Source organism: Coffea eugenioides, chromosome 1 (genome assembly GCF_003713205.1).
Source record: "Coffea eugenioides isolate CCC68of chromosome 1, Ceug_1.0, whole genome shotgun sequence".
NCBI classification, from domain to species: domain Eukaryota; kingdom Viridiplantae; phylum Streptophyta; class Magnoliopsida; order Gentianales; family Rubiaceae; genus Coffea; species Coffea eugenioides.
Window position 1 is genome coordinate 50664619 of NC_040035.1, and position 16684 is coordinate 50681302.

Genomic DNA, 16684 nt, shown 5'->3' on the forward strand with positions numbered 1-16684 from the left:
TGTCGTTTTTGACTCAGTGGCTAAGAAGACCTTCTTAGAGTCTCTCGTACGCTGAGTTAGAGGTTCCAAAAATTACAAAAAAAAAAAAAAAAAGGAAAAGGTATTGTGCTGACTTTGTTTAAAAAATTTAGAAATTGCAATAGCGCTCTTGTGCTCTAACATGCCAACAGTATTTTATAAGTTGTCAATTTGAGAAAGCATTGCACTTCTTTTGTTCCCCTCGCTTATAGCATATCAACAGTAGTATTTTAGTTATCAACTACTTAGTCAATTCTCGTGTAAAGTGTCCTACATTTTGATCATATTATTATTTGGGTGACCAAAACTTTTCTACAAAAATTGCTAAAATTGTAAGACAACAACAAAATTGGGTTTTAGCGTCTAAACATAAGAACCGCGATTGTATTTATCTTTATTACAATCTTGCTTCCTTTGAAATAACGGTTGCAGTGGTGATCTTATTGGAACAATACTTGACTCCTTATGTAGATTTTATTAATGAATGAAATATTTAAGAGTGACTAAATCAATATTGATTCGTCAACTCTTTGAATCGTCAAATTAAATACGAATCATTAAGTTTGTAGGTTCAACTTATAATAAAATTAGAAACCTCCATTTAGCAAATGCCCATTTTTTTGCTATGCGCTGTTCATTCATAATTCAACTTAATAAACTCATAACCTCCAATTGAACTCGACTTTTGCCAAATGTCCATTCTAGCTTGATTCATACTCAAAAATCCCATATTGAGTTCCACCAGGAAGAAAATAATAACAAATCCAAGCATAATTTAATATGATTAAGGTCATTTTTTTTAGAGAGAGGATTGAATTAGATGACAATGTAGGACACAAAAAAAAATGAAGCAGCTCGTTTGTTCTTTGCGCCTTTGCGTGTGGAAGATTTTGGGGCCATTAGTGGACAATATTCATAAGTCATCAAGGCTTTGAGGCTCTATCCAGCTTCCAGCCTTCCACCGATCTACCGCAAGTATCGGTGGGCTGGATCTTCATCTTCCAACCCGACGGATCAACAGCTAGAACGAGGTGGGCCCGTAATGCAAGTTTTAAAGAAAACCAATGGACCCACTTTCGTAAAACTGCCCCATTCTCCAACGACATCGCATAAAATGCTTCTCAAATCTCACACACACATCAATACGAATCATGATGATGATCCCAAAGCATCTCGCGGCCTCCATCATCACACACGTATTCACACACCTCGCGGTCCTTCACCGCTCTCTCAATTACTGAAACAACCCACTCCCAGCCCCTCTCCCCGGGCCCCAAATCGCCTTCTTTTCATTCTCCATTTATACTTGCATGTCAAACGGTACAGAACCATGAAAGCTGAAACTGAGCAACGTTAGTCAGCCATTGCTAGCTAGCTGAAATTAATCCAAACTTTAAACATGGCTGCAGCTTTAGAGTGCTGGTCGAGCCGAGCCAGCACGGACGAGGACATGGTGGAGCAAGTAGTCTTAATGAAAACGCACCACCGATCCGAAGCTTCACCGGAGACCGCAAATTCCGCCACTACAACTGGTGATGGTATTAAAGAATCCTCCGCAATGCAGAAGCGGCTGCAGAGGCTAAGCCGCAACGTGTCTGAAGCCATTGCCTCGCTCAAGAATTCCCTCAACCTCGACTCTGCCCGCCAGCCCGCGTTTTCAGCACAATGGGGTGGACCCGAAAGCTGCCGAAAACAGATTTGGGCAAATGTTGTGCGAAGCTTAACTCAAGTTTATCCATGTAGTCAGCTCCCACAAAAGCTCGTTAACAATATTCGCAAACATTACGATTCTTTACCAATAAGGTACACCAAGCTCAACCAATTCTTATAGTACTATTTGTTTTTCAAGTTTCTTGCATGTTTTCCCAAGATTGTACTCTGAATATCTACGTCATTTGGATGTCCTGTCTCACATCACGTGTTTGGAATTTATGCGATAATTCAAATTAGTATCACATAGACGGAGTTTCCGAGCTATCATTGTAGAACATCGATCGCTCATTGCTTTTGGGATTTTGATTGGTTCCTTTCTTTTCTTTTTCTTTTTTTTTTTGTTCTTCTGATTAATCGTGTCATTTTGACATTTAGCTATGCACAAGCTGGATTCGAGATGAAGGATGTATTTCTGCATATGAAATTGATCGAGCAAGCGATAAAGGAGGACCATCCAGCGATAACGATACAAGAAGTGTCTGTTAACGAAGTTAGTGGTTCAGTTGTATTTAAGCTGATATTTGCTTCTAAATCTTCAATTTCATGGCCAGCAATGTCAGGGGCGCTTGATAATGCTTCAATTTGTTGCAAGAAAGTTCAGATATTTGAGAGGAAGGATTTCACTTTGGGAATTGTTATACTTTTGGTTCATTCTGGGCTACAAAAGTTGTTCAAAACGCGGATAGAAAATGCACTCAAATTGTTTCTAAAGAAAGCTAAAGGTACTACCATGAAGCTCCCATTTAGGCTTTGCGGCAGTCAGAAGGAGAATACTGGATGTAGAGAGTTCGGAGAGATGGATGAAGATAACCGGGAGCAGGATCATAGAAATGGAATTGAAAGTTCAAGCCCTGAGATTCAGTTGAAAATGCCTTTACCAAATAGTTCTATCATGGTTTCAGTTGATGAGTGGCAGACTTTGAGAGCAGGTGGGAATGAGATTGGGAAGTGGCTGCTGAACACGGATGGTCTTGAGTTTACCGATCAGATTGGGCCTAATTCGTTCAAGGGGGTTTACAAGGGGAAAAGGGTGGGAGTTGAGAGGCTGAAGGGGTGCGACAAGGGGACTGCAGCTGACTTTGAGCTTAGGGAAGATTTATTGGCGTTGATGACATGTGGGCACAAGAAAATTTTGCAATTTTATGGCGTTTGTATTCATGAAAATCATGGCTTATGTGTTGTGACTAGACCAATGGAAGGTGGATCAGTTCATGATTTGATTCTGAAGAAAAAGAGACTTCAAATTAAAGAACTTATTAGGATTGCTGCTGATGTAGGGGAAGCAATCAAGTTTATGAATGATCATGGTGTAGCATATAGAGACCTTAATACACAAAGGATTCTGATTGATAAACAGGGAAATGCTTGCTTGGGAGACATGGGAATAGTTACAGTTTGCAGGAGTGGTGGTGAACCTATGGAGTATGAAACTGATGGCTATAGGTGGCTAGCTCCTGAGGTTGGTTGATCACATCCTCTATCCATGTCACTTAAATTTTACTCCTTTGTTCATTCGCAGAGTAGATGATTCAATCTCTCATCTCATGTAGCATTTTTTGGCTAATTGAATTTGTACGAGATGAAGATCTCCTACAAATTATGGTTTTTGGACTTCTGTATTATCATTAGATATATGTAAAATTAAAGGATAGGAGTATAATAATGGTGCATTTACAATAATTTAGAGTTTTGTTGGATGTGCTTCTCATGATATGCTGTTTCTTCGATATTTTATGCCAATAATTAGGAGCATCATCGTGAGCATGCGTAACTTGTCTTCATAATTATTTTGCTTCACACCTAAAAATTATTCTTTGCCTTTATAGCTTTACCTTGGACAGGATATCTATAGTGCTCTACTGAGAACAAAAAGGTTTCTTTAATCTAGCTTTATTTCCACTTTCATTAGTTGTGGAGGCTGTGTGGTTGGCCAAAAGCTTCCTTGGCTCCTTATAGTCATAGTATTGGATGCTTTTCATCCACATTAACCTTCTACAAATGAATGTTATCCCTTATTATTGGGAGGGAGAAAAGGAATGTTATACCCAGAAGTTCTCATTTTTTCTGTATTCAACTATTGAAGGATTTATATCACGTGATGGTTTTAAATTGAAGTAAACTTTGCTGAAGTTGTCTGCCACTCTTCCTTGATATGGACATTACCAAGGAAAATTGCACAAAGAGAAGACAAAAACGACCAAACCTAGTAATCATAAACAAACTTTTATTAGTTCTTTACCCCACACCAAACCTTGATGGATTAGAAAGGCTTTCATTTTCAGTGATTTTATATGTGATGCAAATACGAAAGTCAATTAAAGATTATGATGTTTGCTAACATTATGTTTTTTTTTCCTTTTTTTTTTTTTTTGGTTGTCATGATAGATCATTGCAGGTGACCCTGAGTGTGTTACTGAGACATGGTTGAGTAATGTGTATAGCTTTGGCATGGTTATATGGGAAATGGTTAGTGGTGAGATGGCATATTCCGCTTATTCACCGGTTCAAGCTGCTGTTGGAATAGCTGCCTGTGGGCTTAGACCTGATATCCCAGAAGACTGCCCCCCAATCCTACGCACTCTGATGACCAAGTGTTGGAACAATTGCCCTTCCAAGCGTCCTCATTTCTCTGAAATTTTATCAACATTATTAATTCATGCATCATGTTAACGACTGTGATAACAATTAATGTTCTTCATCAAAAAATGATATAGCCATCCTAATGTACTTGCTTGTACAAGATATCTTACAGGAGTATATGCTGAGATGCCTGATAGATATACTAGAGAAATCGCATTTTAGGCTCCGATTATTAGAAGTTATTAATATAGAACTCGAATACTCATGTTGGACGCTTCATTTTAGGATACGTATGATTCATTTTAGAAGTTATTTCTTGGTTTGGGGAGGCTAGCTAGAGGATGAAAAATGTTGTTGTTGTTGGTCCCCTCAACTAGGGGCGCAAATGACTAAGGTTGTGTTTGGATTGCATTTTCCGTCATTTTTCATGGAAAAATTACTGTAGCGATTTGATATATGTGAGGGAAAAAGGTGATAGGGAAATGTGATCACGGAAAACGACAATATTTTCCGACGGAAACAAGCAATCCAAGCATGGCACGAGTGAGTCGAGTTTTGGTTTGAACATAGTTTTATGAAGCTCAAAATCGAACTCGAGATCGACGAGTTCAAAATATAAAGCTCAACCTCGAGTTTAAAAAAATTAATTATTTTATTTTTGAAAAATAAATAAAATAATAATTTTTTAATAAATAATAAAATATTAGAGATATATATATAATTTTATTATTAAAATAAAAAAAATAATATATATATGTATATATATATATATACATATATATAAAATATCAAACTAACTCGCGTGCTAACGAGTTAAATATCTTTAAGTTTGAGTTCAATTTGCAGCCCCTACGTTCAACAACATCATATGTATTCTCCAGCCTACCATAGCTGTCTAGGATGCGCAGTAATTAACCCCTGCTAGAAACGGAAGTTTAATTTGGACGGCTTTATAGCACATGATTAACCTAATCTATCAGGGTGCACGTGCTAAGGTTCTTGCACTGACTGATTATTTGAAAAAGCCAATATGCCCATGTACAATCGTCTTCTTGACTCGTGTTTTTATTCCTGCAATTGTAGCTTTTGATAGGTTAACTGGACCAAAGTACAGTGGATTGAGTTGGAAGCAGCTTTGAACTTTGTATGTCCAATGGAGTTTATACCAGATGCTATTTGACGACAGTTGAAGATTGTAGTCAAACTTTGAAGAAGAATTTGATTATGCATAAGTTGCATTATCGGAACTGTTTTTCCTTTAATCGGTAGATTTGGATTAGATGGAACTCTGGAAGCAATATATACTTTTCATACGCAGTTCATTTGTTATAATCCAAAATCTCTTTAGTATTCAATCAAAAAATGCTCTAATGGATTTGAAAAAGCAAGTGCTCTAATCACAATAAGAAAGATCTCGTGCCTGGCGACTTGCTTGATATCGGGAAGCTGATTAAACAACTTCAGTTTGCTAGATTTTTAGTTTGTCTCTATTCATAAGAAAAATAATTGATTGAATTTTTCTTTTTATCATTTAATGACGCTATTTGCCGTGTAAAAAAGAAACAAAGACGCGGTAAAAGGGGAGTTGCTCAATTCCAGAGTTTGTATACCGATACCAACGACTCGTACGCAAACACACACAAAATGCACAATGATTTAGACATGCATCCCGCAAAATGGGTGTCTGGGGATTTTTGGGAGTTTGGACCTCTGATCCAAGAACCAATACAAGGGCTTTGAGCCTGTCTTCCCACATGACAAAGATTTACCCCCAGTTTCAAAAGCTCGTGGTCATGCAGTAGACAAACATATTTTCCATTCTTAACTTTCAATTAATTAAAAAAAAAAAAAGAAAAGAAGAGAGAGTAGGTATTTCTACGAAAATGTTGCAAATGTTTGTTGAACCACATGTTGGGTCGATGTCAGAAATTAGCAATATGACTACCCCAAAAAAAAAAAAGGTATATGTATATATATATATATATATAGACACACGCACACAGTAGAATCGACAAACTTGGAAGATCCTTTGCCAGAAACTTCGTTGCTCATATTGTGGCCCATATCAGTTCAAAGACAAACCCAAACAACAACATTTTGTGGCCCATTCCAAAGTTTCACGTCAACCTAATATTAGTCATTAGTCATCGCAACTAATACGTAAATGTCGGTTTGGATTACTCTTTTAAAAAGTTTTTTTTTGAAAAAATAATTGTTCTATGGCGAGCGATCTGATGTATGTATGATAAAAATGTACTTCAAAAATATGTTCATAAAAAAACTACGGTCCAAACAATAAGTCATAGCAAAGTGAAGAGTTTGTAAAATTTAGTTTGTTTGTCAAATTTGGAATTTCAAAGGTGCTACAAGTCTTTCCCTTGGTAAATGCCAAACCTCGTAAATTTTTCTTGTAATTGATTGCAAGAGGCACAGTTTGATCCAACTCTTCGAGCCCTACCCATCAATAATTACAAGTAGAGGATATTTAACTTCTCGCGTCCTTGAACAGCAAAGGGTGGAATGGGCATTTCACCAAATAAGTCCAAGCACCGTAACAAGTAAACTAAATACGAATCGCTCAAAATACTATTGGATGTGAATATGTGTATTTAATGGAAATAACCATATTCCAATAATTGTTTGTTTGGACAGCTGATTATTTTTTCAAATATATTTACTTACATTATCATTACAATTTTCAATACACATTTTTATCTTTCCAATTACCTTTTTATCTCACATACATCACATCACAAAAAGTACTACAGTAAAAATATCTCAAATAACTTACAATCCAAACAAACCTGATCTATACTTCCCCGGGTAGTGTTATTAATTTCATGGGACATTTTTGGCAACAACAACATGGTTTATTATTTGCACAATTTATCAGTTTGCATTATAAATATATTTTTAAAATATTTTTTATCTTTTATATATATACATATTACATAAAAAAAAAGTATTACAATAATTTTTTAAAAAAATATTTCAAATGATATCCTATCAAAACACACATACACATACTACTCTCTCTCAAGACAATAGCGATCCACTCAATGCATTATGGATCCCAAAAAAGCGAAAAGAGAAAAAGGAAAATCACTCAAAGAACGCAAAAACGACGTAGTACCACAGTTTAGCAAATCCCCGACGACGCCGAATCAGCACGTACGCAAAACGGACGCAACAGCGCCTCCTTCCGCGTTTTTGTCAGTACTGACCTCCATCTTTCCCCTTCTCCTTTCTCTCTTCTATTATCTCTCTCTCTTTCTCTCTCTCTGAAACAGACATCAAATGATGAAAGGAGCATGTACCCAAACTCTCCTCAGAATAGGGCCGTTTGGCTTGGCACCTGTCCCCTGCCCCAAACCCTAGGGCGGACTAACGCAAATCCTTAAATACCCTTCCTCCCTCCCTTCTTTCACTACCCCCTTCAGGAAAATTCTTCTCCAAGTTACTGGTTCCATATTCCATAACCAATCCCCCACTCCGAATACCACTTTCTCTCACTACTAATCCTCATTTCTCCGCTACTTTCTCTCTCTAAAAACTTTCATTAGCAGAGATTCCATTCTTTCCCTCTCCGCAGCTCCAATCTGGTACGCCCTCCCTCTTTCTTCACTCCATTATGCTTTGATTACATTAATTAAGCTTCGTTTCTTCATAGTTTCTACTTGGAATCTACCAAAAGATGGCACTATTTACCAGGCTAGGGTTAGGGTTCATCGTCGGTGTTGTTTCACCTGTTTTTATTGGAATTTTGCTTTCTAAATCCTCCGATCTTGCTTTTTTACCTGTTTGTTTGACGGTAATTATATTGATTGTTGTTTTGATGGGGAATTGTGGACCGTTCAGCAGCTTGTTGCACTATATGCTTCCTAGAAAGAGAACTGTTGAAGGCGAGGCAGTTGACGGAGGCGACGACAAAATTGATTTTGGTAGCAGTAGCAGTTGCGATAGGGAGAGCGTTCTCAAGAAGCTTCGGATCGAAGGTTCGGTTTCTTCCACGTCGACCGAGAAGACCACTACCAGCGGCGGCGAAGTAAAAATTAGCGGCTCCGGTGCTGATTTAGGGAGTTCCAGTAACGGTAAGGACAGCGGTGAACGGTCACTGACTGAGATGGCCTTTGATGACGGTAATCCGCATGATATTGATGAAGATCTCCACAGCCGGCAGCTTGCCGTGTATGGTCGCGAGACCATGCGGCGGCTTTTCGCCTCGAATGTTCTTGTCTCCGGGATGCAAGGCCTCGGTGCTGAAATTGGTAAGGACTATTTTCTCCACTCTGGAATGCTCTGAAATGTCCTGGAATTGGTCCAGTTGTTAATATTAGATCTTTTAATGGTCTTCTGATTAATGTTATTATTATTATTTTTTTGCTACTCTATTGTATGGTATTGGATTAAAGTCAAAAGCCCGTGAGTTTGAGCACAGTTTGTTACCTCTTGTGTATCTATCAATTTATTTCTCTGCTGTTGCTTTACTGCTTTCCCCTTCCATGTGATATGTTCAGTGTGTATTACAAGTGGGCGATAACATTATGTAGCTTAACCAATGATTCAGAATACTTAAGATCTGTTATGGATGAAATTTATGTTATTGGAGATGTGGTTAAGAATTTTTACATTCAGTTGTTCTAGTATAAACTTTCAAGTCTTCTTCAATTGTTATTACACAAATACTATTGGGACATGCAATTGACTGACCACAGTTGGTCCTTTAAGGTGTTAGGAGTTAAACCTTTGGTTAACTAGCTGACATGTAAATCAGAATTGATATTATCTAGTCAAATTTGCCAGCCTTTTGAGACTTTCTTTTGGTTAGGTTTTGTTCTGATTGTTTCGTGACTGTACTTGCATAGTTATTTTTGGGAGAAGACCTGGCTATTCATCTGCACTCTGATTTCATAGATAATGTCGGGTAACAGTTCTACTTTTTGCATTATCAAAAAAGGAAAGTTAATGATTCTACTCTAATAAACTGCAGCAAAGAACCTTATACTTGCTGGTGTGAAGTCTGTGACGTTACATGATGAAGGATCAGTGGATTTGTGGGATCTGTCCAGCAATTTTGTTTTTACAGAGAATGATATCGGTAAAAACAGGGCACTTGCTTCTGTTCAAAAGCTACAGGAGCTTAACAATGCTGTAGTAGTTACGGCTCTTTCAACTCAATTGACTAAAGAACAACTTTCTGATTTCCAGGTACTTGTTCTGTTTTTACTTGTCAGCTACTTCATCCGTATTTATATCGAAGTAACAGGTTTATTAATATTAATTTTAATGACAAGCCAGTGGATTGCTTTTTTTAGAATGAGATGACCATTCTGCTTCTTTTATTTGGTTAGATCAATTTTTTCCATTTTTCAGGTGCCCCTATCTTTCAATGTTTTTTGGTTTGCATGCTTTGTTTGGTGCACAGGAAATATATTGGTAGAATTAAATAATTTGGTCTCTGAAGGATATCAACACTCAATGTTTCGTTAATAACTACCCCATGTGCTTGTTAGTTTTGGAAGAGATATCCATCTTTAAAGCATGTTGTCTTCTTGTTATGTGTTGTGTGATGGGCAGTTGTGCTGTCTGAGGTTCTTGTGTTGCCTTGCATGGCATTGTGGACTGTCTATCAGTCCCAATTTTTTTTTCCTGTTGTCATTTAAGTACATGAGCATTACATTAATCCTGGGTATAAATTGGGATTACTGGTGCAACATATAGGTGTCTGCTATATCTTACTGCACTTTTTGCATATGACATGCATTACTATATTGTGCTCATGATCCCCCGTTTATCCCTTGTTCAGAGCATTGCTGTCTGCTGATGTAAAGATGTGATTGGTTTAGGACCATTTAACTAGTGCTACATAGGTGGTCTAACAGGACATAATTGCATATGCCTTTCAGCTGATTAGATTAGCACAGTATTTGAGTTGTGATTGGTGTTCAATTCATGATATTTCTGTAGGTAACTTGCTTATCTTTTGCTAGGTTTTATGGATTTTGGGTTGGTGATTTCTTTTTTAGATACTTATACATCTTATGTCATACGGAGCTTAAGTGGTCTTTCCTGGTGGAGTTGTTTTGTTCATGAATTTTTTGAATTCTTAAGCTGATTTTTCTGTTGGTGCATACATTGACCATACATTGACACATTCTGCAGTAGTTTTTATTTTCTATTGTTATTATTATTATAGATTTTTTAGAATCATTCAGATACTTGTTATTTGACAATGAAGTGACCATTTATGTATATGACTGGCACAGGCTGTAGTTTTTACTGATATCAGCTTAGACAAGGCAATTGAATTCAATGATTTTTGTCACAACCATCAACCTCCTATTGCTTTTATAAAGACTGAAGTGCGAGGCCTTTTTGGCAATGTGTTCTGTGATTTTGGCCCTGAGTTCACTGTGGTTGATGTTGATGGTGAGGAGCCTCATACTGGTATTATTGCCTCTATCAGCAATGATAATCCAGCTATGGTGTCATGTGTGGACGATGAAAGGCTTGAGTTTCAGGATGGGGATCTTGTTGTGTTCTCAGAAATTAAAGGCATGACAGAACTTAATGATGGAAAGCCAAGAAAGATAAAAAGTACAAGGCCTTATTCATTCATCCTTGAGGAGGATACTACTAATTTTGGTCCATATGAGAGAGGTGGCATTGTAACTCAGGTGAAGCAACCCAAGATTTTGAACTTCAAACCACTGAGAGAAGCACTAAAAGATCCTGGTGATTTTCTTCTTAGTGATTTCTCCAAGTTTGATCGCCCGCCTCTTTTGCATTTGGCCTTTATAGCACTAGACAAGTTTGTGGCTGGGCATGGACGCCTCCCTGTTGCAGGTTCAGAGGAGGATGCTAATAAGCTTATATCTATTGCCAGAGACTTAAATGAAGCACTAGGGGATGGGAAACTGGAAGATATCAACCCAAAACTTTTGCAGCATTTTGCCTTTGGTGCCCGAGCTGTTCTGAATCCCATGGCTGCCATGTTTGGTGGTATTGTTGGTCAGGAGGTTGTCAAGGCATGCTCTGGAAAGTTTCATCCTCTTTTGCAGGTAATATAATTTGTATTTGTTAATTCATGTCCTCTTACTGGATAATTTTGTAAGGGTCTTGTATTTCTATGATCAATCTTTAACATGAGCACCTGCAAATCTCTCCTTTCCTTTTTTTTTTTTTCCAATTCTTGCTCCTCTTTTTTTTTTGGGTGAACAAGTCAATGTTCTAAACCTCGTTTATTATGAGCTAATGGACACTTTATCCTTTGTTGATTCAGTTCTTCTACTTTGACTCTGTTGAGTCTCTTCCCACTGAGCCATTGGAAGCTAGTGATTTCAAGCCATTGAACACTCGTTATGATGCCCAGATTTCAGTTTTTGGTGCTAAACTCCAGAAAAAGCTAGAAGATGCTAAAGTTTTTGTTGTAGGTTCTGGTGCACTGGGTTGTGAATTCCTCAAGAATTTGGCTCTAATGGGAGTTTCTTGCGGCAGTGATGGGAAGTTAACAGTCACAGATGATGATGTTATAGAGAAGAGTAACCTTAGTAGGCAATTCTTGTTCCGCGACTGGAACATTGGCCAGGCCAAATCAACCGTTGCCGCTTCATCTGCTGCATCAATAAATCCTCGCCTTCACATTGAAGCATTGCAGAATCGTGTTGGCCCTGAGACAGAGAATGTGTTTGATGACACCTTTTGGGAGAACTTGACTCTTGTTATTAATGCCCTTGACAATGTCAATGCCAGGCTTTATGTTGATCAGAGATGTTTGTATTTCCAGAAGCCACTTCTAGAGTCTGGTACTCTTGGTGCCAAGTGCAATACTCAAATGGTCATTCCCCACTTGACTGAGAACTATGGTGCATCAAGAGATCCTCCGGAGAAACAGGCACCTATGTGCACTGTGCATTCATTCCCCCACAACATTGACCATTGCTTGACCTGGGCCAGATCAGAGTTTGAGGGCCTGCTTGAAAAAACACCAGCCGAGGTGAATGCTTACCTTTCAAATCCAAGTGAATATACATCTGCAATGAGAAATGCTGGTGATGCGCAGGCCAGGGACAATTTGGAACGTGTTATTGAGTGCCTCAACAGGGAAAGATGTGAAACATTCCAAGATTGTATTACATGGGCTAGACTCAAGTAATGCTTCATGTCATTTTAGTTTGTCCCTTTTCAAATTTGTGAGGATAAAATTAGTGCCTTGTTCTGTTTGCGGTTTCTGACTGGTAATCTGTATCTGTAGGTTTGAAGATTATTTTTCCAACCGTGTGAAACAGTTGATTTTTACTTTCCCTGAAGATGCTGCAACCAGTACTGGAGCACCATTCTGGTCAGCCCCCAAACGGTTCCCTCAACCCCTCCAGTTCTCTGATGCTGATCCAAGTCATCTCCACTTCATCATGGCAGCATCCATACTGCGTGCTGAGACATTTGGTATTCCTGTCCCTGACTGGGCCCAGAACCCAAAGAAACTGGCTGAAGCTGTAAACAAAGTCATGGTTCCCGACTTTCAGCCAAAGAAAGATGTGAAAATTGTGACAGATGAAAAGGCTACAAGTCTCTCTACTGCTTCAATAGATGACGCTGCTGTCATCAATGAATTAATAATGAAGCTGGAGCATTTTCGGAAGAACCTAACTCCAGGATATAGGATGAAACCAATTCAGTTTGAGAAGGTTTATTTTGCTCTCTGTCTCATTTAACACACTACATTTCTTTCTGTGCAATCTTACTTCTTAGAAAGCATTTTACCTGTTGACCTTAACATCTCAGGCACATGCATCAGTATTTGTCTTACTAGTTGTTGTTTGATTGCACTCTTAGAGAATTTGTACTTTTGTTTTGCACTACCATGAGATTGGAGCAAGTGTCACGAATGTGAATCCAATCTGAACTATATGTGCCTGCTGATGTTTGACATTGTTATTAAATGTTCAGGATGACGATACAAATTATCATATGGATGTGATAGCAGCACTGGCTAACATGAGAGCAAGAAATTACTCTATACCTGAAGTTGACAAGCTGAAAGCCAAATTCATCGCTGGAAGGATTATTCCTGCAATTGCCACGTCCACTGCAATGGCTACTGGATTAGTTTGCCTTGAGCTCTACAAGGTGCTAGATGGGGGACACAAGATAGAGGATTATCGCAACACGTATGCTACTTTAGCTCTGCCGTTCTTCTCCATGTCTGAACCGGTTCAGCCAAAGGTTATCAAGCATCAGGACATGAGCTGGACTGTTTGGGACAGGTGGATAATAAAGGACAATCCTACTTTGAGGGAACTGCTTAAATGGCTTGCTGACAAAGGCCTAAATGCTTATAGCATCTCGTGTGGAAGTTGCTTGCTCTATAACAGCATGTTCCCTAGGCATAAAGAACGAATGGACAAGAAGGTAGTGGATCTGGCAAGGGAGGTGGCCAAGGTGGAGATTCCAGCATATCGCCGTCACTTGGATGTTGTAGTAGCTTGCGAGGATGATGAAGATAATGACATTGACATCCCTCTCATGTCCATTTACTTTCGTTAGGACTACTTGTTTTAAGCAAATGTAATTCCTGTCTACTGATGAATCAGTCAGCTGCATGTACAAGTATTTTCCAACTTTCATGCATAAAATACAGAATGAGATGTTACAGCTGGGACACTTGAGCTGCGCACCCTTTTGTTGTCGTTCTTGATTATGCTCGTCTATTGTGCGGGATTGTTTGATTGTGTTTTTTTTTTTTGTTACATGCAGGTATTTCGTGCCGATAATCGAATTCAGTAGTAGTTAGATGCATCTAATAGGTTGAATCATGTAAAAACAGTGACGCGCATTGTGTCCAAGAAGTTAACGCCACTTTATAGTGCGTCCCCGAATTATATTTATTCTACAGGATTTTTGAAAGCCAAAATTGTGTAGACTGGATCACATTTTCCGCACGTTTGCCGGTGGCAGCGTCATTCCAAAAGGATGTCGGCTGTTTTATAGCGTTCCACCCAAATCTTTGAAGCGGGTAAATTTGAAGCTCGAAGTTAGTCTAAAGATTTGGGCACACTTCCAGGAACTAAATCACAAAAGAAAACAAAATTTTCAGGTAAAATTGGTGTGGTGCAAAAGCCGCATCAAATGGCCATCATGTAAAATCAACTCATAATGGAAACCTTCTGGTGGTTACCTGACCAAGGTATAGGTGAATTCTTTATCCAACTTCATATGTGCTCAATGAAACAGCTTAGGTGTAAACAAGTTTTTTTTTTTTTAATCAGACGGCATCAGCTAGTCTGGCCCATTTCTCTATGTTTTCAGAATCAGACCGGATATCGACTCGGTCGAACTCAGGGGTCAATGGGTTCAATCGGGTTCGATAGAGGTTGAACCGGATGACGTCATAAATAAAATTTATTTAAAAATTAAAATATTATATGTAAAATACTTACTAACATGTTAATATTAATAAATGTATATTCATATATATTTGATGTTTCAAATATATTAAATAAGAAAATACAAATAAATTAGAGCAATCAAGTAGCAATTTATATTATTTAATAAGTATTAACAAGTTTAGAATTAAAATTATGGACTTAATTGAAAAATAACACCAAACTTTAAGACAACATTTATAAAGTATGAAATATTTGAGGTATGTTAATAATTTTTAACAACTTAAGGATCAAAACATCATATTAAAAATATTTTGACCTTTCAAAAAAAGAAAAAAAAAAAAGAGACCGGTTCATTTTTCCGGTCAAACCGGGTCAAAACCCGATCAAACTCGGGTTTTGACATGATTTGACCGAGTTTTTGATTTTTCGATTTTTAGGATTAACTCGGATCGGCCAACTAGTCAGTTCTCGATTCGATCGGTCGAACCAGCCGGTTCGATCCGAGTTTAAAAACAGAGCTATTTCTATTCCTACTCTAGTCTACATTGGGCCAACCGTCTTAGAAAAAATCACATATAATGGCACATTAATGGAAAGTAAGGTTTGAATCTTTGACCTCTCATCCCACCAAGACTTAAAAGTCTTTGGTGGTAGCCAATCATCCAAAGGGCTGTTGGTGTATAAATTAATTGATGCACTGAAGTTTGCATTACTGTCTTAATAACGCTGGTTCCTTGTCACACCTGGCAGACTAATGACCATTCATGTTGAAAAGAAAGAATACACTACGAAAACAGAGATCATAGGGACGGATATTTTCTTAACTTTTATAAGAGAGAGTGAGTATAATAGAGAATTAGTAAATAGACAGTGTGTGTATTGTTCAGACACTTTCACTCCTCAAACTGTTAGGTTCCTTCTAAGATTTTGAGATTCAAATTACATGATAATTATTTAAAATATACTATCACATGTTTATATTATAATTCAAAACTATGTCTCTATTGTTAAGACAAACTTCCTAATTTTATTTATGGTAAACATGAGGAGAATTATAGTTACTACACAAGTGCCTCTATACATTAGGTAGCCGAAAGTATATTCGTGCTTTAGAATTTGTTTAGTTCATGAGATGATACAAGATTGAAATATTAATCCCATATCATCCCATTTTGGTTGCTTTTTATATATAAGATTATTACATCACACCTAACCGAATTAATTCCCCATATGAGGGATAAATTAATCCCATGAGAGAATTTAAATGAGCTATCGCAGAATGAGTAGGAGGTGAGATAATAATAATTTAGATTTCAATTATCTTTCCATCGTAAGAAGTTTCTATCTTTCCATCTTTTATTAAAAATATATGCTAAAAAATTGGTAAGAGAACTTCAATTTTTTGTTAAAACAAAAGCAGAATTTGCAAATTACAAGAGAATCCTTCAATAACTGAAATTTCAAGATGATACTTCCTTCCACCTACATAAGTTGATTACTCTCTTCGTCCTACTTGATAATCTTGTTTTCCTTTTTCATCCATCTCAAATTATAGTTCACCTCCCAATTGAATAATATAGTTAACTTTTAATTTCTCTAAAATACCATTATTTAATATATTTCGTTATTAGTAAATATAACCTACTTTATTTAATACAGTCAACTTTTCCACCAATAATTGTTTTGATATATGTCTTGAATGGTATGGTATTATAATTAATGTAAAGGTATAGTGATTAGTGACACTTCATATATTAATGTAAGGGTATTTTAGAAAAACATTAGGCTATATTTACTTTTTCAACAAAGTTAACTAATTTTTTAAAATTGTTCTAGAAAAAAACCAAGATTGTTAAAGTAGGATAGAGGGAGTATTACTCAGCAAACTTCTTTTATTAGTTCAGGAAATTTCAAAATAAATATTCAAAAATAATTGGTATAACTTTACATAGTTGCGAAAAAAATTAAGACTATCAAAATGGGAT

At 37.3% G+C, this 16684-nt stretch overlaps 2 protein-coding genes across 4 annotated transcripts; both read left to right on the forward strand.

The window, feature by feature from the left end:
- The first annotated feature begins 1417 nt into the window (after positions 1-1417).
- Positions 1418-4591, forward strand: LOC113783609 (dual specificity protein kinase shkB). The gene is made up of 3 exons (XM_027329795.1): positions 1418-1821; positions 2107-3190; positions 4117-4591. The coding sequence occupies exons 1-3, from the start codon at positions 1418-1420 to the stop codon at positions 4399-4401; spliced, it is 1773 nt and encodes a 590-aa protein (XP_027185596.1). The 3' UTR covers positions 4402-4591.
- A 2986-nt stretch (positions 4592-7577) lies between these two features.
- LOC113761114 (ubiquitin-activating enzyme E1 1) lies at positions 7578-13989 on the forward strand. Of its 3 annotated transcripts, none has more exons than XM_027303973.1 (7): positions 7578-7913; positions 8170-8579; positions 9302-9519; positions 10578-11372; positions 11594-12462; positions 12566-12998; positions 13261-13989. In XM_027303973.1, exons 2-7 carry the CDS (start codon positions 8186-8188, stop codon positions 13855-13857), a joined length of 3306 nt encoding a protein of 1101 aa, XP_027159774.1. In that variant the 5' UTR covers positions 7578-7913; positions 8170-8185; the 3' UTR covers positions 13858-13989. The 3 variants fall into 3 exon arrangements, with proteins under 3 accessions (XP_027159774.1, XP_027159782.1, XP_027159764.1); XM_027303981.1 differs by having other exon boundaries at positions 8173-8579; XM_027303963.1 differs by lacking the exon at positions 7578-7913 and having other exon boundaries at positions 7970-8579.
- Positions 13990-16684: the final 2695 nt, after the last annotated feature.

Bases quoted from the DNA above. Each gene is read 5' to 3' on its own strand.
- LOC113761114 (XM_027303963.1), top strand. From the start codon at position 8,006: ATGGCACTATTTACCAGGCTAGGGTTAGGGTTCATCGTCGGTGTTGTT. The intron at 9,520-10,577 runs GTACTTGTTCTG...TGACTGGCACAG, and splicing joins AACAACTTTCTGATTTCCAG to GCTGTAGTTTTTACTGATAT. The intron at 11,373-11,593 runs GTAATATAATTT...TTGTTGATTCAG, and splicing joins AGTTTCATCCTCTTTTGCAG to TTCTTCTACTTTGACTCTGT.
- LOC113783609 (XM_027329795.1), top strand. From the start codon at position 1,418: ATGGCTGCAGCTTTAGAGTGCTGGTCGAGCCGAGCCAGCACGGACGAG. The intron at 1,822-2,106 runs GTACACCAAGCT...TTTGACATTTAG, and splicing joins TACGATTCTTTACCAATAAG to CTATGCACAAGCTGGATTCG. The intron at 3,191-4,116 runs GTTGGTTGATCA...TTGTCATGATAG, and splicing joins ATAGGTGGCTAGCTCCTGAG to ATCATTGCAGGTGACCCTGA.